Source organism: Anolis sagrei, chromosome 6, assembly GCF_037176765.1.
Source record: "Anolis sagrei isolate rAnoSag1 chromosome 6, rAnoSag1.mat, whole genome shotgun sequence".
NCBI lineage: Eukaryota > Metazoa > Chordata > Lepidosauria > Squamata > Dactyloidae > Anolis > Anolis sagrei.
In genome coordinates this window covers 66,469,011-66,492,207 of record NC_090026.1, presented here as the reverse complement: position 1 = coordinate 66,492,207, position 23,197 = coordinate 66,469,011, and the positions used below count along the sequence as shown (strand labels likewise).

The following is a 23,197-nucleotide window of genomic DNA, read 5'->3' as shown; positions in this document are numbered from 1 at the left end:
ATTCTCTTGGGAAAGGAAATAACCACATTTTTGGAAGTCAGAGTAATCTTTGAGAAACTGCTTTTTGCAGATGAACTATATTTATGTACTGAGGACTTCTTTTTTTGTTCTAGGCCAGAGAAATTGCATTGAGAATGGACATAAGGAGTAGGGGAGGGAAACACTCTCAAACACAGCAACAGAGAAGATGTGTATTATTTCATCCTATGGTGCCTAGGAGGGTTGATGGATGAAGCAACACCACAAATGGACAGTTGCATAACTTTCCCACTTTACTGTTGACCTACCTTCTGGTAAGAAGTGGGGTCGACACTACTAAGGATATTTGTAAACAAGTCCACGTGCAATGATAAATGATAGCTTCTTAGACAATAATTTTATAGAAGGTTCAAACCTTGAGTCTCATTGCTCCCATATTACTGTTTGCTTTTATTTTGGTCACAGATTTGCAGTACCTTGACATTTTTTTTCTTCTGTTTGGCATATTTGAATTTTCATTTTGGCATGCATAGCTAATGGGCAAATCTGGATTTTTGTACCGTACATTAATTGATTTTTCAGTATTTCATCTTAGAAAACACAATTCTCACTTCTTTCATGTGAATAAAGTTTTGCTAATGGAGATCAACATTGGAGTTCACAACCAGGTTGATGGCTGCCTTATTTTCATGCAGGTCCCCTCAGTATAAAAGTGTGGCATTGCTCCAGTGTGAGATTGGCTACTTGCACCAAAACACATTAATTTGTAAGCATCACTTATTAATTGAAATAGATTCAACTTCTAAGCAAACATATATAAAATTTTAAATCTATGAACCTAGGCCTACCTATTTGGCAATAAACTCTATTGAAATTAAATTTTTTTTCTTTCTACATTCACATATGCTTCATTTCAAGGAGATAATCCCATTTTTGTGCATAATTTAGGTAACAACATGGTGTCAAAATGCACTAAACATCTACCCTGAGATAAACATCCATGCTGAACTAAATTTTAGGTATGCTAAAGTCTATGGGACTATTGCCAGTAATTTCAGGAGTGATTGAACATCTCAGGAAGGAATTCCCAGCAAAGATGCAATTAGTTCAGTCAAATAACACACTGAGAATCATTTCTATTTTTAAGACGGTGCTTTTTATAAGTACCTCAGTGTTTAAAGGTTGACTGCAACACACCACAAATCTGGAATAGCCTTTCTATAAAGGTTACATTGTCACTTTCTCCCTAGTAATAGTTGTGATCTAGTCAACTGATACCTGTAGATAGTAGAATCAGTACTAAAACATTAGCTGAATTCCCTGCAGCTTCCAATTTACCTAGAACCAAGTGTCTGTTATGGTTTCATTAAAGACTTCATACAAGTCAATGGGAGGAAAGGTCCACATTTGGGCTGATTTTGCTTCTATTGACAGGAAAAAATGTCAACATGATACTCAGGCTGTGCTTTCTATTCAATCATATCACTGTAAAGGAATGTCAATAAAATCTCTTTGTTATGGCATCATGTGGTTTGGTTAATGTTTTCTTTCCTGTAGGTTGAGCTAAAAATAGAGCCTTTTCTACAACCTCAAGCTTGGGGGATTTTTTTCTCACATATTTGTGGATTGCAGTGGTCCTATTATTGGTAGACATCCACCAGGTGCAGTTAATAAAACATACCAGACTAAGATTGATGTATCATGGAGTTTAAGTGATGACCACTAATAATAAGTGTTAGATAATTAGGTCAGGCCTGTGTTGGGCTATTTTTTAAAAGCATCTGTATAGTTATTTCACAGGTAAGGAACTGGATTCCTTTGCACAGGTACAAATTGCCTAGTTTTAAGTTACAGCAGTGAGTGGTCTGTGTCTTTGACAAGTAACCATAGAGAGGAAAAAATGAAACCCAGAGTATGAAATTAATCTACAGAATCTATTATTATTATTATTATTATTATTATTACTACTACTACTACTACTATTTTATTATTATTATTTGATACACAACAAGACAAGTTCACAGCAAACAAGATCACTATGCTGGCTTTTGTATTCAATCATACATCGGACACTTCCCAAGTGTCTAGGACTATGTGATGTATCGGCAAATAATGTGCGCAGATCCAAGTAAGGTGGCCTTCTGCAGCTGACAGATGGTAATTTTGTCAGTGCCAATTGTTTTTAAGTGCAGGCCAAGGTCTTTAGGCATTGCAACCAGTGTGCTGAACACCACTGGGACCACCTTTACTAGCTTGTGCCAGAGTCTTTGGAGTTCGATCTTTAAATCCTCGTATCGTGTCAGCTTTTCCAGTTACTTCTCGTCAATTCTGTTGTCGCCTGGGATTGCAACATTGATGATCCATACTTTGGTTTTTTCCCCACAATTGTGAGGTCAGGGGTATTGAGCTCCAAAACTCTGTCAGTCTGAATTCTGAAGTCCCAGAGTAGTTTGACATGTTTGTTTTCTGTAACTTTTTCAGGCTTGTGATCCCACCAATGGATTGTCACAGGCAGATGGTATATGTGGCACAAGTTCCAGTAGATCATTTGAGCAACAGTATTATGTCTCTGCTTGTAGACTGTCTGCATGATCTTCTTGCAGATTATTATAATAAAATAAGTTATTATTTGAAACACAACAAGATGTTGTATTGGGTCACACGTCGGACACTTCTCAAGTGTCTAGGCCAGGGGTCCTCAAACTAAAGCCCGGGAGATGGATGCGGCCCTCCAAGGTCATTTACCCGGCCCTCGCTCAGGGTCAAACTAAGTCTGTAAAGACTTGAAAGCACACAACAACAACAACAACAAAAGAATCCTATCTCATCAGCCAAAAGCAGACCCACACTTTCCGTTGAAATACTAATAAATTTATATTTGTTAAAATTGTTCTTCATTTTTATTATTGTATTGTTTTTGGTGGTTTTTGCACTACAAATAAAATATGTGCAGTGTGCATTGGAATTCATTCATGTATTTTTCAAAATATAATGTGGCTCTCCAACAGTTTGAGGGACTGTGACCTGGCCCTCTGTTTAAAAAGTTTGAGGACCCCTGGTCAAGGCTATGTGATGTATCGGTGAATCATGCATGCAGATCCCATTATTATTATTATTATTATTATTATTATTATTTACTTTATACTCTACCTTTCTCCCCATGAGGACTCAAGGCGGCTAAAAATCCCACACTTTGGTCATAATTTCAAAAGTGCATATACAAAAATTAAAAAAAAACAATACAGTGTGGATTAAGGGAAAAAGCAGATTAAAATATAATAAATACACTTGTAATAGCCTTTAAAACTCATGTAGCTGTAAATACCCTTGAATTTAGATGTCAAGACATCAGTTTTACTACCAAATTCAGTGGTCTTAGATTTGATTAATATTTAGTAAATAAATACATATAATTCGGCCAATCAGGTTTCTTTCAGGCAAATAGCCTCTACACTAGTGTTGCGACTCCCCGAGAACTACAAAATAGCTGCTCACATGCCAGTCCTTTAAGGTAAGTCACGTTTCAACTAAGGTGAGCCAGAATCGTTACAGTTGCCTTCAAAGGGCTGTTGAATCCATAGATGAAAGCCAGTGGTTCTCAACTGGGTCCCCAGTTGTTTTGGCCTACAACTCCCAGAAATCCCAGCCAGTTTACCAGCTGCTAGGATTTCTGGGAGTTGAAAGCCATAACATCTAGGGAACCACAGGTTGAGAATCACTGCTCCAAAAGATGCTACATGAGACAGTTGGCTTTACCCTTATGTTGTTGTTCATTTGTTCAGTCGCTTTCGACTCTTCGCGACCTCATGGACCAACCCACGCCAGAGCTCCATGTCAGCAGTCACCTCCCCCAGCTTCTTCAGAGTCAAGCCAGTCACTTCAAGGATGCCATCCATCTTGCCCTTGGTTGGCCCCTCTTCCTTTTTCCTTCTATTTCCCCCAGCATCATTGTCTTCTCTAAGCTTTCCTGTCTCCTCATTATGTGGCCAAAAGTGGCAGGCTCAAACCCAGAACCTCAACCAATGGCTAATACCAAATGAGACTCCCCCCTGGGCACACAGAAGACTGGGCGACTTGGAAGGCGCTGAACAGACTGCGCTCTGGCACCACGAGATGCAGAGCCAACCTCAAGAAATGGGGCCACAAAGTGGAATCCTCGACATGCGAGTGTGGAGAAGAGCAAACCACTGACCACCTGCTGCAATGCACCCTGAGCCCTGCCACATGCACAATGGAGGACCTTCTTGCAGCAACACCAGAAGCACTCCAAGTGGACAGCTACTGGTCAAAGGACATTTAATCAACTACCAAACTCACAAGTTGTGTATTTTGTCTGTTTGTTTGCTTTGTTCTGTTAGAAATGTAATATAATTTGACTGGTTATCCTGACACGAAAAATAAATAAATCTTCATAGCAAAACCACTTACTTCAATACCAGTTTGAAACTGCATATTCATTGTAGATGGGCCAAAGTCTGACTTAGTTCAAAGACGCTTACTTCCAGGTAATAGAATATTCTCTACCTGTCTATCCAGAAGCAAGTCCTGAGCCAAGGTGTATGTGTTTCAGACTACAGCCTCCCTTACAAATTAAATTTTCCAAGATTTTGTCCTTTTTGCCGTTTTTGCCCATTTCGATGTGTTTGACTTTTCCTGGCAATATATCTTTTGAAAATCTTCTGCATTGACCTGTATATGGTATGTAGAGTTCCAGTTATGAAACAGGACAATTCAGCAGTCACTCAAGTGATTTACCAAGGGAATCTATTTTAAATATGCATTGTATTGTCGAAGGCTTTCATGGCTGGAATCACTAGGTTCTTGTGGGTTTTTTCAGGCTATAGAGCCATGTTCTAGAGGCATTTCTCCTGATGTTTCGCCTGCATCTATGGCAAGCATCCTCAGAGGTTGTGAGGTCTGTTGGAAGTAGGAAAAATGGGTTTATATATCTGTGGAATGGCTGGGGTTGGGCAAGGAGCTCTTCCCTGCTGCAGTTAGGTGTGAATGTTTAGCTGATCACCTTCATTAGCATTTGAAGGCCTGCCTGAGCCTGGGAAAATGAACAAAATCTGGCTACCAGTATTAAAAAAACTCTAAAATTATAACAGCTAAATAACAGAGAGGAAAAAACCAGGCACAGATTAACACCTCCCAGCAAGAGATTTTCCCAGGCTCAGGCAGGCCTTCAAATGCTAATGAAGGTGATCAGCTAAACATTCACACCTAACTGCAGCAGGGAAGAGCTCTTTGCCCCACCCCAGCCATTCCACAGATATATAAACCCATTTTTCCTACTTCCAACAGACCTCACAACCTCTGAGGATGCTTGCCCAAGATGCAGGCGAAACGTCAGGAGAAATGCCTCTAGAACATGGCTCTATAGCCCGAAAAAACCCACAAGAACCTAAATATGCATTGTTTTGCAATAAAAGCGTAAGTTAGAGAAAGTTGCCATCTGAAAATTAACTGTAGCTTTAAATTAATTTCTGTAATCACAAGCTATTAATATTTAATATGTTCTTATAAAAGGATATGTTGCCTCAATTCCCCATGCATCCAACATTTAACATAATTTGATTGGTTGTCCTGACAGGACAAATAAGCCACAGCATGCTTGCTCTTCCCAATGGGGATGAGATGGTGTGTGGCCGGCAGGGGGCGCTGCCTCACCGCACCAGCCGCGCGCCCTTTTGTTTTCCTGGCCGCAAGGTAAGGCGGTTGGGCGGGGCTGGGGAGGGTGGCGCGCGGCGGCGAGGGGGCGGGGTTTGCGGCGGCTCCTCTCCAGCTGCCAGTCAGAAGGGCGCGTGCAGCGGAGGCTGCGGCGGTGGCGACTCCTTCTTCCTCTGCGCCGCCGCCGCCTTCATTCGGGCGAGAGACGCAGAGAGAGAGAGAGAGAGAGAGCGCTTCTCGTTCGCCATGAGTCCTGAGGAGAAGAAGAAGCCGCCGCCGCCTCCGGCTCCGAGCCGCCCAAGAGTCAGCCGGACGCCTCAGCAGCAGCGGCGAGGAGGAGGAGGAGGAGGGCGCTTGTCGGAGATTAGGACGCCCATCCGGACGGAGCCTTTCCGGGAGCGGTATCTCCTCAGCCCCGGGCGCGAGCTGGGCAGGTGAGGGTCTCCTTCTTCGGCGGGTTTGTGGGCGGGGCTTCTGGAGAGAAGTCAGGGAAGCCTCGCAGCCCCGCCCCCCGCGAGCGCCTCTTAAAGGGACAGCCCTGCTGTGAGGAAAAATCTCTATAAATAAAAATGTAATGTTCATAGAATCATAGAATCAAAGAGTTGGAAGAGACCTCATGGGCCATCCAGTCCAACCCCCTGCCAAGAAGCAGGAATATTGCATTCAAATCACCCCTCACAAATGGCCATCCAGCCTCTGCTTAAAAGCTTCCAAAGAATGAGCCTCCACCACACTCCGGGGCAGAGAGTTCCACTGCTGAACGGCTCTCACAGTCAGGAAGTTCTTCCTAATGTTCAGATGGAATCTCCTCTCTTGTAGTTTGAAGCCATTGTTCTGCATCCTAGTCTCCAAGTAAGAAGAAAACAAGCTTGCTCCCTCCTCCCTGTGGCTTCCTCTCACATATTTATACATGGCTATCATATCTCCTCTCAGCCTTCTCTTCTTCAGGTTAAACATGCCCAGCTCCTTAAGCCGCTCCTCATAGGGCTTCTTCTCCGGACCCTTGATCATTTTAGTCGCCCTCCTCTGGACACATTCCAGCTTGTCAATATCTCTCTTGAATTGTGGTGCCCAGAATTAGACACAATATTCCAGATGTGGTCTAACCAAAGCAGAATAGAGGGGTAGCATTACTTCCTTAGATCTAGACACTATGCTCCTATTGATGCAGGCCAAAATCCCATTGGCTTTTTTTGCCGCCACATCACATTGTTGGCTCATGTTTAACTTGTTCGTTTGTGGGATTAACAGAACTCAAAAACCAGTGGGCGAATGGGCACCAAATTTGGACAGCATACACCTAACAACCCATTGAATGTCCTTCACTCAAATTTTTTTTGATTTTGTCATTTGGGAGTTGTAGTTCTTGGGATTTATATTTCACCTACAATCAAAGAGCATTCTGAACTCCACCAATGATGGAATTGAACCAAAGGTGACACACAGGAGTCCCGTGACCAACAGAAAAGACTAGAAGGGTTTGGCATTGACCTTGAGTTTGGGAATTGTAGTTCACCTACATCCAGAGACTACCATGGACTCAAACGATGATGGATCTGGACCAAAATTGGCACAAATATTCCATATGCCCAAATATCAACACAGATGGGGTTTGGGGAAATAGACCTTGACATTTGGGAGTTGTAGTTACTGGGATTTATAGTTCACCTACAGTCAAAGAGCATTCTGAACCCCACAAACCACAGAATTGGGGCAACGCTGAACCCCTTCACCAACAGAAAATACTTAAGGCCAGTCCAACTCTCTTTACCAGGGCAAGAAAATCTAATCAAAGCCCTCCTGAGAAAGAGCCATCCAGCCATAGATATAGTTAGATATATATGATTCACACACACAGAGATACAATATCATAGATTTGAAAGGGACCCCTAAAGAAGGACAATGATATGTTGCATATTCCAGAGTAGGCAAACCAGACAATCTCCACATTAACACTGACAAAGAGACAAGAAGAAATACTGTTTACCCACAAGCATAAAGAAATGTCACAGATTAGAAAACATTACTTTATTTTCCAGATCAACAGAAAGGGCTACAGCAACGCGTGGCAAGGGGCGGCTAGTAATAATAATAATAATAATAATAATAATAATAATAACAACTTTATACCCCACCTCCATCTCCCCAAGGGACTCGGAGCGGCTTACATGAGGCCATGCCCAACAACACATCAATAAACAAGAAAGCAATAACAAGAAATAACAATACAATTAAATCAATAAAGAGACTTTTTCCTCACAGAGCAGTGTTATTCAACCTGGGGGTCGGGACCCCTGGGGGGTCGCAAGGCGGTGTCAAAGGAGTCACCAAAGACCATCAGAAAGCACAATATTTTCTGTTGGTCATGGAGGTTCTGTGTGGGAAGTTTGGCTCGATTCTATTGTTGCTGACTTCAGAATGCTCTTTGACTGTATGTGAGACTATAAATCCCAGCAACTACAACTCCCAAATGTCAAGGTCTATTTTTCCCAAACTCCACCAGTGATCACAATTGGTCATTTTGGGCATTCGTGCCAAGTCTGTTCCAGATCCATCATTATTTGAGTCCACAGTGCTCTCTGAATGTAGGTGAACTACAACTCCAAAACTCAAGGTCAATTCCCACCAAACCCTTCCAGTATTTTCTGTTGGTCATGGGAGTTCTGTGTACTAAGTTTGGTTAAATTCCATCATTAGTGGAGTTCAGAATGCTCTTCGATTGTAGGTGAACCATACATCCCAATCAATTACAACTCCCAAATGACAAAATCAATCCCCCTCCCAACCCCACCAGTATTCAAACTTGGGTGTATCGGATATTTGTGCCAAATTTGGTGCAGTGAATGAAAATACATATCAGATACTTTCATTATAGTTCATAATGAAATAAAGATTTTATTGTTGGGGGTCACCACAACATGAGGAACTGTATTAAGGGGTCGCAGGATTAAGAAAGCTGAGAAACACTGGTATAGAGAGAGGGCCCTTCCACACAGAATATATCCCAGAATATCAAGGCGGGAAATCTCACGTTATCTGAGTGTGGATTCAGATAACCCAGTTTAAAGCAGATATTGTGGGATTTTCTGCCTTAATAGTCTGGGATATAGGGCTGTGTGGAAGGGCCCAGAGAGCGCTCTGACTTTTAGGAGATCAATTTAAGTTCCCTTCCACACAGCTGTATAAACTCCCACATTATCTGCATTGAACAGGGATATATGGCAGTGTGGACTCTGATAACCCAGTTCAAAGCAGATATTGTGGGATTTTCTGCCTTGATAGTCTGGGTTATATGGCTGTGTGGAAGGGTCTTTTGACACTGTACTCCTATGGATGCAGCCTATAATCACATTGGTTTTCAAAGCTGCAGCATCACAGTGGTGACTCATGTTCAGCCACTTAAACCTCTTTCATGTGAACTCTTCTCTAACCAGGTGTCGCTCATCCTATAGCTGTGCTTGTCATGTGCATCACCTAAATGTAGTATGGTGCAGAAATTCAGGAGAGTTTAGGTGAAATAAGCAGCCTCGGGGCCCTTCCACACAGCCATATAACCCAGAATATCAAGGCAGATCATCCACAATATCTAATTTGAGCTGGGTATTTATTTATCGTGTCAGGAGCGAACCAAAACAGTTGTATTGCATTAAAAACAAACAAAACACAAAGTTTGCAGACTTGGTATTCTATTAAATGAGCCCATACTGCCATATAATCCAATTCAGTGTGGATATTATACAGCTGTGTGGAAGGGGTCTAAGGCAGGTCATAGTCCAGGCACGGGCAAACTTTGGCCCTCCAGGGGTTTTGAACTTCAACGCCCACAATTCCTAACAGCTAGAGTTGTGGAGTTGGAGTTCAAAACCCCTGGAGGGCCAAAGTTTGCCCATACCCATTACAGTCCCACTGTATTCTTCTTTAGTCACCTGGAATACTTGGTCCACTTCTGGGCAATTCAAGAAGATTGACAATCTGGAACACGCCCAGAGAAAGGTGACCAAGGCCCCCTTCTACACAGTTGTATGAAATATACATTATCTACTTGGAACTGGATTATATGGCAGTGTAGGCTTAGTGTCCTTCCAAACAGCCATAATTCAAAGTGCTGGCTTTGGCCTATAAAACCCTTAATGGTTCTAGCTCAGTTTACTTGTCCTAACGTATCTCCCACTACAATCCACCTAGGACCCTAAAATCATCAGAGGAGACCCTGCTCATTGTCCCCCCCATTGTCACAATCGCGTCTGGCGGGAACAAGGGACAAGGCCTTTTCTGTGGTGACCCCCTGGGCTGTAGAACTCCCTCCCGAGTGAAATTAGATCTGCTGCATCCCTCTTGACCTTCAGGAAACAAGTAAAATCCTGGCTATGGGATCAGGCCTTTGGAGAATAGGCTGACCTACTGTTGTGTTGACTGATTTAGAACTGATGAACTGCCCTTGGATAATGATTTAAATTGGTAACACTAACTATTTATTGTCTGTTTTTATATTGTTTTTATATTGTTTATACGGTTTTATACTGTTTATACTGTTTTTATATTGTTATTATTACATTGCTGTTAATTGTATATTTATGTTTTGATGTGGGCGCCATGGGATGCCACTTTGTTAGCCGTCCTGAGTCCCTCTGCGGAGGTTGAGAAAGGAGGGGTTATAAAAGCCCTAAATAAATAAATAATAAATAAATATAAACTCAAACATCAAGGCAGATAATCTACAATAGCTGCTTTGATCTGAATTATCTAAATCCACACTGCCATATAATCCAGTTCAATGTGGATTTTATGCAGCTGTGTGGGAGGGGCCTCAGGCCCTTTCTATTCTGCCATATAGTCGAGATTATCAAATCAGATAATGCAGACTATCTCTTTTGAACTGGATTATTTGAGTCTACAATGCCATATAATTAATTCAAAGCAAATTATCTGGATTGTATATGGCAATGTAGAAGGGGTGTATGATAATCCAGTTCAAATCAGAAAATGTGAATTTTCTGCGTTGATAATCTGGATTATCTGGCAGTGTAGAAGGAACCCAAATGATCCATGGGTTGGCAACCATGCCCTATGAGAAATGGCTGAAAAGAAGGCTACGAGAGCACATGATAGGCATGTTCAAATACGTAACGAAATTTGAAAAAAAAAAATTTTGTTTTGAAAGTGTTACTTCCTGTGTAAATGTGCGATACTTACTTTGAAAGTAGCTGTTATACTCCATAAAGTTCATTTTTGTGGCTACTACAAACTGTTGAATTAAGACTCAGTGAGATAATCATTGAAAAACTATAACAAAATGTGCTGCAAGATGTCCTGCAAAAACCAAGCTTTTGTAGTGTAATAAACTTTCTCCATGTTGGGTTGTTGTGAGTTTTCTGGGCTGTATGGCCATGTTCCAGAAGCATTCTCTCCTGACATTTCACCTGCATCTATGGCAGGCATCCTCAGAGGTTGGGAGATTTGTTGGAAACTAAGAAATTGGGGGTTTATATCCCTGTGGAATAATATCCAGGGTGGGAGAAGGAACTCTTGTCTGCTTGAGGCAAGTGTGAATGTTGCAATTGGCCACCTTGATTAGCACTGAATGGTCTTGTACCCTGGACATTATTTCACAGTGATACAAACCCCACTTGCCTAGTTCCCAACAAACCTCAAAACCTCTGAGGATGCCTGCCATAGATGCAGGTGAAATGTCAGGAGAGAATGCTTCTGAAACATGGCCAAATAGCCCAAAAAACTCACAACAACCCAGTGATTCTGGCGATGAAAGCCTTTGACAATACATTTTCCCATGTTTTCACGGTAGAACCAATTAGGAAATGCCATTTAAAAACTAGGAACAAAAATCGTGTTACATAGTATATTTGAAAACCTGTCACATTGAGCTTGTGTTCTGCTACTCTGAGGACTTAAGGCACAAAAGAATGTATTCCTACTTCAGGAAAAGGGATTCCACCTAGTCATTAGGAAGAACCTCTTTATGGGTCCCTTCTACACTGCCATATAAAATCCAGATTATCTGCTTTGAACTGGGTTATATTAATGTAGACTCATATAATCCAGTTCAAAGCAGATGATGAGGATATGGCATCGTAGAAGGGAGTTTAAAGAGCTGTTTGGCCCTGGAAATCCTACCTCAGAGCATGGTAGAATCTCCTTCTCTGTAGATTTTTAAGCTGAGGTTGGATGACCATCCATTGGGACTGCTTGAAAGAAAGGGTTGGACCAAATGTCCCTTGTGGTCTCTTCCAATTTATTACTATAGGGTTTACAGACCCAGAATAGTGTAGAGCAGTGATTCACAACTTTTGGTCCTCCAGGCATTTTGAACTTCAGCTTCCATATTTCCTATCAGATGGGAAGCTGGCTGGGATTTCTGGAAGTTGACATTTTAAACACCTTGAGGACCAAAGGTTGGGAATCACTGTTGTAGTGATTTGAGAATTTTAAATCCCCACTCAACTATGGGAACCTGCTGGGAGGTTTTAAGCAAACCACTCTCTCAGCCTCAGAGATAGAAAACTACTGAAGAAATCTTGCGAAGAATAACCCCTGATTACAGCCTTGAGATTGACATAAGTGAAAATAAACTTAAACGCACATCAAAGCTTCCAATTGTAAAGCTAGACTTTTTTTTTTGTCCTTCTTAAGTGGAAATTTCCCACTTGTGTGAGATAAGGTAAATTACACTTTGGTTTTGTGCTAGTTTTGCCCCTTTTGACTGCAGAGAATTAGACTTTCCCTTAACTGCATAGGTGCATTCAGTGTCCCAGACATAGTGGGAAAAGTGTGGAAGAGAGAAATGTAATTTGGATGTTTCAGGCACCGTAGAGCTTGAATAATTAAGAATGGATTGCTGCCACAATGGCTCTTTTAGCTGTGCTTTCAAACTATAGGAATAGCATGAAATAGAACAGCGGGTACCTAAGAAACCAACTGTGGATCACCTAAGAAGAGTGCTGCTTTCAGGAAATATTTTTTCACTCTGAAGAAAGTCTACATATGAGTATTACCTGGTATCAAGTTACTTCTCTTCAGCCTTGAACACTAAAGAAAAGCAACTTAGTATTGTAACTCACATGATGTCATAAAATTGCTGATGGTCAATGATACCCCCCTTTGCTTTCTTCAGATAACAGCCCGAGGGCAGATTTTTCTGATCTCAGATTTTGACTTTGTCCAGGTTGTGACTTACTGCTTAGTCATAAATATTTATGGACTTCAGACAGTCATAAATTACAAAGCTTAAAGTCAGAGACAAACTTCAATTCATTTTGTCTTAGTCAGAAGATACAACAAGCCTGGAGTGGTATTCTGACAATTTATTTGTAGGGATCAAAGCCGTGACTTTAGACTGCTGTTACTGATACATGCTGTGCCCTGAAAAAATAAACTGTAAAAAAACAACCTGAAAGTGCTACTCGTGCTTAACATATGTGGAGTGCCTTTTTGAGGATGTACACTACAGTTATCATTCTCCCTGAGTTTTCATTTTGTTAAAATGTGTGTGGTATTTCCATTTAGTATCATTTTCATATTCTCAGTCATGGTCCATTAACAAATTTATCACTCTTAAAAACTCTTATGAACATGCAAAAACTTGAAGTTGATACATTGAATACTGATATTTCTTGTTTCCTGAATTTACTGATATTGACCAATTCTAAATAGTTTGATCACAATTTAGGTGAAGTTAGAACATATTGATTTGTATAGGAAAGTTAAACATTGATTTCTTCCATTTGGAATTTATTTCAGAATGCTTAACAATGGGTAGACTGTGGTTATTGTGTGATGACTAAAGTTTCTAGTTCTGTTAACATGCTTCTTCCTCATTCTAGTATCGGTCAGAAAGCTGATCCCATAGTCTGTTCCACTGCTTTGTTGACATTTTTTTAAAAAATCCTGGAAACACAGAGTTTGCCATAGGCAAGTGAGTTAGGGGCTGCAACTCTGAAGATTTAAGAAGTCCTGCTGTAGATCTTTAAGCATTTTTGACAGCTAACAATAAGTAGGCTCTCCTGTTCTGTGCATTCCTAGTCACAGTTCTGTGTTGAGACTTGTTTCCCACAAAAATTACAGAAGGGACTCATTTTGTTGAGAAATGTAAACAAGAGCTAATTCCTTCTCTAAGAAAACCCTGTGAAATTCGTGGAGTTGTTTAAATCAACAAGCAACTTGAAGCCACCTATACACACACATATACAATATCTTAAGGCAAGACATCAGACTTGAGTTATTTTCACACATGTATGTGAGGGCCCTTCTACAATGAGACTAAAATGCTGTTGGAAGCTGACTCAAAGCCATGATGGCCATGAAGCACACACTGGCAATGTGTGTTGCAATCTACATCAAGTGAAAGTCCGAGTTCCGCAAGAAAAATACACTGCAGTTGATTTCTATGTATTCCAGATCCAGGGCAAAATTGGCTCTGCAAAATGGAGAACACACCGTAGACACACAACCCTGCTGATCCCAAACGGGCTTGTAAAACATGCCAAGGACATGACTGGACAACAGAGGGTTTATTGCCCTCCCTGGGAGGGGTACTTACTTATGTCCACTCTTAACTGTCACTTTTTATTTTATCCCATATACCTATGGTGCACCATTGCTCGAGGAACTGTGGGGTGGGGACCAAAACTACAAAGCAGTTTGAGGCCACGTTCCATGTTCAATATAGTCACCCTCCTGGCCTTAAACTAGTCGTAGATTTATCAATCTAATCACCTCTCAGTGAAACAGGTTCTTGGGTTCTTAAATTTGCAAATGTGAATTTGAAAGCTATATTGGCTGGGTTGTATGCTTGTCTTCACCAGGATATCAAGGTTTTATATCTTTGTGACATCCTTATTTAGTGTTCCTTATTGGCATAAGGCCGACATCCTCAAACTGCAATCCTCCAGCTGTTTGGACCTTCAACTCCCAGAATTCCTGACAATTGAACAAACTCGTTAGGGCTTCTGGGAGTTAGAGGCTCAAACAGCTGGAGGGCTGCAGTTTGAGGGTGCCTGGCATAAGGAATCAAATGAGCTGCAGCATGCTGGCTTTTGAACAATAAGCCATGATTTACTAGAATTTTAAATTCTCACATGTCTTTATTTACCTAGTGCATTGATGACAACTATAATAAATCTTGGTAGTATGAAGTATGTGACTCCATATATCGAAATCTTTTCTCAAGTTAAAATCTCTTTTGGGAAAAGGCATTTGCCTTAATGAAAATAATCCTATGATAGTACATGAAATGTGCACATGTGGACAAAATTGCAAGAATACAACCAAGAAAAATGATTGGGTACATATTTTATTGGAAGAGAACATGTTGTACTTATGGTGACTCTCTGTATGAGGAACTCCAAACAACACTGGTCATCAGGAGCCCTGCTCAGGCCAAATTTAGAGTCTTTCACAACTATAGATAAAAATTACAGATACAGCAGCATAGTCAGTTCTAACTTTGGTATTTATTGATATATCTTTACACATGAGGGTCTTGTGTAGTTCCCATCCTTCAAATTCCTACTCTTCTTCTATACTCTGTTATTTTATGGCTGAGGAAAGGTATTAATGTTATGCTATTTTGAAATAATAATAATAATAATAATAATAATAATAATAATAATTTATTTATACCCCACCTCCATCTTCCCAAGGGGACTTGGGGCGGCTAACATGAGGCCAAGCCCAATCGTTACAACAAAGCAAAACGAATACAACATACAATCATAAAATAATACATAAAATACAATACAATAAAAAATATGAAAAAGTAATACAAAATAAGCACACGGTATTACAAAATAAACAAGTAATAAATAAGTCAAGTGAGCAGGGCCAAGTACAACAGATAGGATTTTAAAACCCTGGGTGAGGTGGATAGTAAGGTAATGTAATGTGTCTGGTACCACCTTTCTCTCAGAATTGGTACTCAAGCCCTACAATTTTGAAAAAGAACCTCATTGACATAGAAAAGAATAAAGCTCAACTGTTGACAACACTAAAATGCTTTGAATGTTCACTTTAAAAATAAAATGCAATTAAAAAGATAAAATCAATTAAAAAACAGTTCTGTTTAAAGTAGCACAGCATTCTAAACACATTATTATAAAGATTTCTCTTTAAAACCTTGTTGGAATAAAAGGGTTTGCCTATTAACAGAAAGATATCAAGGAAGGGACAATCCGACCTCCTTGGAAATAACATTCCAGACATTAAGAAGGCCCTATCTTGTATCCCCACCAATTTTGTGTGAGCATCTCAGGGCCTAGGTAGCGTTCAAAAAGCTTTGGAGAGGGGAATACACCTTCAATCTCCTGGCATCCTTTTGACTCGCTAGGACTTCCTTTCAAGCTTTGTGTCTTGATCCTAAGCCATTAAAGGTATGTTTGAGTGCGGAAATGGGGGCCAGAGGAAACAGTATGGGAGGGTATTTGGCCACCCACTGCCAAAAAGGTGGAATTTTGACCGCCTTCTGGCCACCAAAGATGCTTGAAATTGTCTTTGCTTTCCTCTAAAGCTGAGAAGGTATAGCTTGCTTATGGTCACACATTGCGTTTTTGTGGCTGAGTATATATGTTTATATAATCCCATTACTCATTTCAAAATGTACAAGTTCTTCTGATTCATTCTCACATTTTGTTACATGTGTTGTACATGTGTTGTTTCGGAGTTGTTGTTTTTTTCCTTCTGTGAAGGGTAGATGAGTGTCTATGTGTCTCTGTGTCACCTATCGACTTAATTTCATATGGTTTCCAAGGCAAGGGATACTCAGAAATGGTTCTTCTTACATTTAAGTTACTGCATCTGGCATTCTTCGTTAGTCCCCCATCCAATCACTAACTAAGGACCCTTCCACACAGCCATATAACCCAAAATATCTGCTTTGAATTGGGTTATTTGGGCCATATATTCCAGTTCAAAGCAGATAATGTGGGACTTTGTTCAGCGGTGTGGAAGGGGCCTAGGGCTCGCCCCACTATTCTTTCTGCAGAAAAGACCCTAGTTTAAGTTTTAGGCATCCTACTCTGAAGATACCTGCAATACCAGTAGTTCTCAACCTGTGGGTCTCCAGGTGTTTTGGCCTACAACTCTAGAAATCCCAGGCAGTTTAGCAGCTGTTAGGATTTCTGGGAATCGAAGGCCAAATCATCTGGGGACCCACAGGTTGAGAACCACTGCTCTAGACATAATTGAATTTGATTACTGATTTGAAATAATATTTTTATTATAGCTTTATTATTTGAGTTTCACCAAATTGCTAACACTATAACACAATAATCTAGATGTCAAAATGTGCTAGATAGCCTGTGTGTGTGTTGGAAATCAATGATATGAGGAGTTTAGAGTTTTTCCCAACATTATTTGAAATATTTTATTTCTGAAATTTAGAGGAGAAAAATCATTGTTTATTTTGGGGTGTTTGATTCATATGGGGGCAGAGTAAGGTTACCAAGTGTCACTTATTGTAATGGATGTCCCTTATTTAGGGGTCAGAAAGTTTGTGCTTTGTAGGTAGTTGACTCTGATTGTAAGGGATAGTTTAGAAAGTCTTTTCTTCAATTTAGATTGCCAAAAACAAGCTGCCAAAAATTCAAAATGTTTGATTTTGCATTCTTTATAAAGACAGAAATGTGCACATCTGATCATGAAATTTGAATGTGTACAGTGTTAATTTTACTGAGAAATATTTGCCTAAGTTAACTTAAATATATACTTTTCTTTTGTATTTAAATAGAACACAAACCTGTTAGTAGCTACTTTCTGTCAATTGCCCCTTATTGCTATTTTGCTAGCAACATTAAGATTGACAAGAGTATTGGGTTCTGAACTATATCTCTTTTCTCAGAGCTTGCAGTGCTGTTATTAAGGATGCAGATCAGCCTTGTAGGGAGTAAGCCCCATTTGAATTGAATTAGGCTTCCTTTTAAAGTAAACATGCTTTTGGAAAATCAGAAACAACACAGGCAATGTAACTAATTTCAGGAAGAACATAGAAGTCTTGAGAATGTATATGCTGCACATAACACACCCTGTATATATTGCTAAAACCTAGAACTAATTTTGAGTCAGTACAGTTTCTCTGCTTTAAAGCCTTTACTCTTTCAGAAACATTAATTTCCTGTGACTGCTATCAATATGTTTAACATTCACAATAGTGACACAGTGTTGTAGATTGCTTAAGAAACTATTATTTGATGTTAGATTCTCAGTTGTTTGCTAGTGGAATCCCTGGCAACCAGAAAGTGGATAAATATATGACGTAAAAGCATTTTGCTTATTGAGCTTGACTTGCAAGTAGGGGCTTTGTTTCTTTTCTTCCAGCCAGGAGGCATGCCAATTTAAACCATCCTTTGAGGTTGGTAGTCTCAAGAAATGACCTGATCTCCCTTGAATACAGATTTGAATTTCAGTGAAACCATTCAGTTTTTTGGCCAATGGAGATCAGGTTTGGTTAATGAAACCATTGAGCTTTTAGCAAGTTTTTAAAGAAATTAAATGTCAAGTGCTTACCACAGATAGTTTTAGGTCATGCTCAGTGAAGAAACACCATCCTTTTCTTGGATTAAATAATTTGTATTCTTGTAGTGCTTCAATCTTCTGTTTCATCTTGATCTGCTTCTTAAAGCAAATTCTTATGCCCTGTGCTTAACCACATTGATTTGTAACTGATTACCATGGATTTCATTGGAGCTTTTACATGTAGAACTACTGTCTTGGCACTTATTTTAATTGAGAAAAATATTTGATGAATATAAGATTACAAAAGATTTGATGTAACACCAGATTTAAGTGCATTTGAATTGCTATAGAAAGTATATTATTTGTTAGGATTTCTTACAAAAAAATAAATTTTAAATTCAATAGTAGTTGCTCTCCTGTTTATCAAGGCAGTAACATTCAGTGTTTCGAGAATCTTGGAAGTTAAACACTCAGCATTTATTTTGCTGATGTTTACCAAGACAGAATTGGCATATATCTGAATAGTTGAGGCCCAGGTGTGCTTTCACTGTGTTGAATTAATCATACTATTTTTCAATCTATTAAAAAGTTGCATTATGCTAAATTGGCCCTAGTATAGATGGTTTACAATAGAAATTATTGAATATATTTGAGCTACACAGATCTAAAAAACCCCAATCTTTTTAGAAGTACAATGTACATACATGTCACCCTGAGACTTAGTTCAAAACAGGCAAAATAGTTGGAAAAAGAAGCTATTCGTATGGGGTTCTAAAGAGTTTCCCAAGCAAAAACATTCCAAAAAATCTCTCAGACAAAAAATAAATTGAAATGACTTCCTGTCATTGGGAACTGACTTCTGTTTGCTCCAGAGAATGCAGCTGTAATCTACCATGGGTCTCAAATTGCTAAAATCTGACAGCATGTCAAACCTTGTTCTAGGGACTGCAAACATTATGGTAAAAGACTTACTGTCTTGCTATATTTGGTGAGTCTCTGCAGAAGAAACCAGTGCAGCACCCATAAAACAGTAAGACTACTCATTTATGAGTGTACAACGAAAACACTCATCCCTATCAAAACGGGATCACCTTTCTCTCTGATTAATTTTCTTGCTAGTATAGCCCTCATCCACCACACTGGCTACTACAGTGTGTTTTGCAATCACAATACAGCAAAAAAATTAAGCTGAGGGTAAAGTAACTAAAATACTGAAAACATGTTTAAAACAAAAATACAGTTACTTCTTTTATTCTTGAACAAAGAAAAGAAATGCATACACAGATGCAATATAGCAATCCTTATGATTATTTTGGGTATCTCATCCCATAACCCTAATAGCAGGAAATCCCATCTTAGTCACAAAAATCTGTTTCACCAGAAAAGAAAACTAAAAGTCTCAAGGTGTAAAATTCTGCATTCAGCATCACATGAAAATGATGAAATACATAGATGGTAGTACAGACTGAGTATCCCTTATCCAAATTAGACCTTTTTTTCCAATTTTGGAGATGGGATCCTATGCACCTTATACACATAACCTGAACAATTATGGACAGGATACAAAGTTTGTGTACATTGAGCCATCAGAAAATGAAGGTGCCGCTATCTCAACAATCTATACGGTCAGTTTTGGATTTAGGAGTATTTTGGGTTGTGGAATTTGGGATAAGGGATTCTCATGCCACTTTTACCCATTCATTAAACCTGGTTAGCATATTCCATGGTTTTTTGTGCTGTTGTATGTCCTCCTCCTTCCCCTCCCTCCTGTGTATTCATATATAAAAACAAATAATTTAAGAAAGAGCTAGACAAGACCTCGATAAGATGGCCAATTTGTAGGTTCCTCCCCCGGAAGCCCCAAAGGAAGAAACCAGTCCAGGAACATTGTCAAGTGAGGAAGTGAGTTCAGAGGTTGTTCTCAAAATCTTATTTCTGACTTTGAAGTTTGTCCATAGTATATATCATGGCAGCATGTGAGGCCAGTAAGGACTATGGCAAAAATGTGGCAAGCTGCCAAGCAGCACCAAATGTTTTTTTTAATGAAAAACATGATTATCTCATGATTAATTACCTTCCTTTTGGGACCTCCAATCTTCTTTAAACAATCCTCCAGAAAGGACCAGAGCCCTACAAAACAGTGCCTCCCAGCCCCATTCCTACGATGCGTCCCAGAAGGATACTGTGGTTTATGGTCTCAAAAGCCGCTGAGAGGTCCAGGAGAATGAAAAGGGATACAGTCCCCCTGTCAAGTTCCTCTATGTAGATAATCCACTAAGGAGACCAAGGCTGTTTCAGTTTCATGACCCGGCTTAAAGCCAGACTGCGACGGATCTAGATAATAACATTCTTCCAAGAACACCTGAAGTAGCAGAAACCCCACTTGACAGAATAATTAAAAGGAAAGTAGAAATAGACAAAGGAATTATTGGGCTACTATATGAGGAATTAATCACCTTAACTTAAAAACAAAAACAACCCTTATAGAAAACTGGAAACAAGAGGAAAGCTTCAATGAGAAATTAATTGTATCTTGGATTGACAATATTCATAAAACTAAACATATGAGGATCAAGGAAACCCAAGGGAAAATAATCTCCAAATGGTATAGGACCCCCACCCAATTAGCACACATAATGGGAAATATCTCAAACAAATGCTGGCACAAATGTGGGGGGATAGGTACATTCTCCCACATGTGGTGAGATTGTATCAAAATTCAGAACTATTATGGCATAATAAGGACTGTAATGGAAGACATAATAGGGAAAGAATTAATGTGGAATAAAGCCAGGTTCATGTCCTTCACCATAAAGGCAAACAATAATTGGACAGAAATCCTAAAATATATGACAGCTGCAATACAGGCCACAATAGCCCGGGGATGGAGAGATGATACAAAATGGGATTTGGAAACCTGGTGGGCTTATCTATCAGAATATATAATTAATGATTTTATCAATCAAAGCAAAAACAAGTATATAAATAGTCAAAGAGAACATGACTGGTTTAGGAAATGGTCTGTGTTAATTGACAAAATAGACGGAGACAACAAATACAGTATTTTGAACCAGGCTTTCCATACGGTTAAATTGATGTAATGACATGATTTAGAATTGCTGTTCCAGGGAGGTGGGGGGAATGGGGGGAGGGGGGTTTGTTGGTGATACATAACTAAGAAATCAATTATTAAAAATTTAAAAAAGAATAATAATAAAAAAGAACACCTGGAGTTGCAAGGCCACCACATGTTCCAAGACTTTGCCCGAAAAGGGAAGATTGGAAACTGGTCGAAATTTGTTCAATAACATTAAACATAAGGCCTAATGATATATTCTCAATTTACAGAGTTATTTTTTAGATTTGTTTCTGGCTCAAAATTGTTAGTAAAACTGGAGAACTTCATAATTAATGAAATCATTTGTAACTTTTTGTGTAATTGTAACATGTTGCTATCATGAAATATACTGATTTGCAACTGGTTCTATCATTTTGAAATATCCTGTAGTCTTCAGAAATGATGTTTTCCTTAGAATTCCTAATAAGATTCCAAAAGAGTGTGTGTTCAGATTAAGTTCTTTGATGGCTGCTTCTCAGCGGCCTTGGCTTTCTGCATTCTGTATCATGTGAGGAAAATGTCATGAGCAAAAATATTGGGAAAATATATAAAGTATTTACTTGAATCTAATGCACTATTGAATCTAATGCACTCCTCAGTTTTCAAAACTCTGAAACCAAAAACCTATATATATGTGTATACACACACACACACACACATATATATGTATAGCCAAATGTAATGAACAGTAGCACTTATTGTAATTTGGCCAAAAAAAGTGCCCAGAACAGAATTCTTTTTAAAAAAAATAAAAGTGTTAGAACACGTCCAGCAATGGAAAAGAAAGCCTTGCCATGCATCTATATTATAGAGTGAATCCATTTTAATTGCCTAGGTTATATGCTGTAGAATCATAAGGGCTCTAGTTTTCCAAGGTCTTCAACCTTCTCTGCCAAAGAATGCTAATGTCTCACCAAACTACAGATCTCAAGATTACATAGCATTGAGCCATGACAATAAAATTAGACATGTCCCTCAGATAGTGACTACAAAGCAGCTTCACCTTCTGCTTTGGCTCAACTCTAAGACTACCGTATTATGCGAATCTAATGTGGACCCTAATTTTAGCAAAGTAATTTAGCCAAAAAAGATGAGCATTAGATTTGAGTAAATAGGGTTTTTTTCATGTCAGAAGTGACTTGATAAACTGCAAGTCGCTTCTGGTGTGAGAGCTTTGGCCATCTGCAAGGACGTTGCCCAGGGGACGCCCGGATGTTTTTGATTTTTTTGTCATCCTTGTGGGAGGCTTCTCTCATGTCCCCTCATGGGGTGCCGGAGCTGACAGAGGGAGCTCATCTGCGCTCTCCCCGGATTCGAACCTATGACCTGTCGGTCTTCGGTCCTGCCAGCACAAGGGTTTAACCTACTGCGCCACTGGGGGCTCCCAGTGATAAATAGGTGGTAAATAGGTATATTAATTTTATATAATGTATACAGCTTATTCATATTAGTATTCCACTTTCTCCTTTAGGAGTGATACTCAAGCAGAAATGGTGTTGCTGTAGGGCTCAAAATAAAGGGATAGCTCAGATAGGATCCAGGATAAGCCAGAACAAAACCTCAACTGTGGGGACAGGAGGAAGCTCGGGGACGTTCCTGGAATACTGGCACATCATGATGTCTGATGTGCCAGACTAGAGCTTTTTCTTTCATTGTGAGACTGAGAGGGACCCTATTTGTGCCTCATCCAGAGATTCCTAGAAAAAAACATACTTATCAAATCCATGAATAATCACATTTGCAAAAGTTAAAGCTGCAAATGTCAATGGTAAACTGTACCACAATGTTTATGCTTTTTAGTTTTGCAAGCTAGAACACAAAACTTTGAATTAAAATAATTTTTAAAATCTATTTTACAAAAAAATCTTTGCGGCTGCATGTTGATCTCTCTCTCTCTCTCTCTCCTTCTCTTGCTCTCTCTCTATATATGACGTAAAGTCTCAGCTTGTAAGTCATGAACATTTCCTT

The 23,197-nt window shown here is 39.5% G+C and overlaps 1 protein-coding gene across 1 annotated transcript in view; it reads left to right on the top strand.

Moving 5' to 3' along the window:
- Nucleotides 1-5,754: 5,754 nt before the first annotated feature.
- The window catches only part of STK17A (serine/threonine kinase 17a), a 32,418-nt gene continuing 14,975 nt past the window's right edge, over nucleotides 5,755-23,197 (top strand). The window contains exon 1 of the mRNA XM_060781568.2: nucleotides 5,755-6,083. Coding sequence (XP_060637551.2) covers nucleotides 5,896-6,083 — 188 coding nt within the window. The 5' untranslated portion in view covers nucleotides 5,755-5,895. The remainder of the gene's footprint in view (nucleotides 6,084-23,197) is intronic.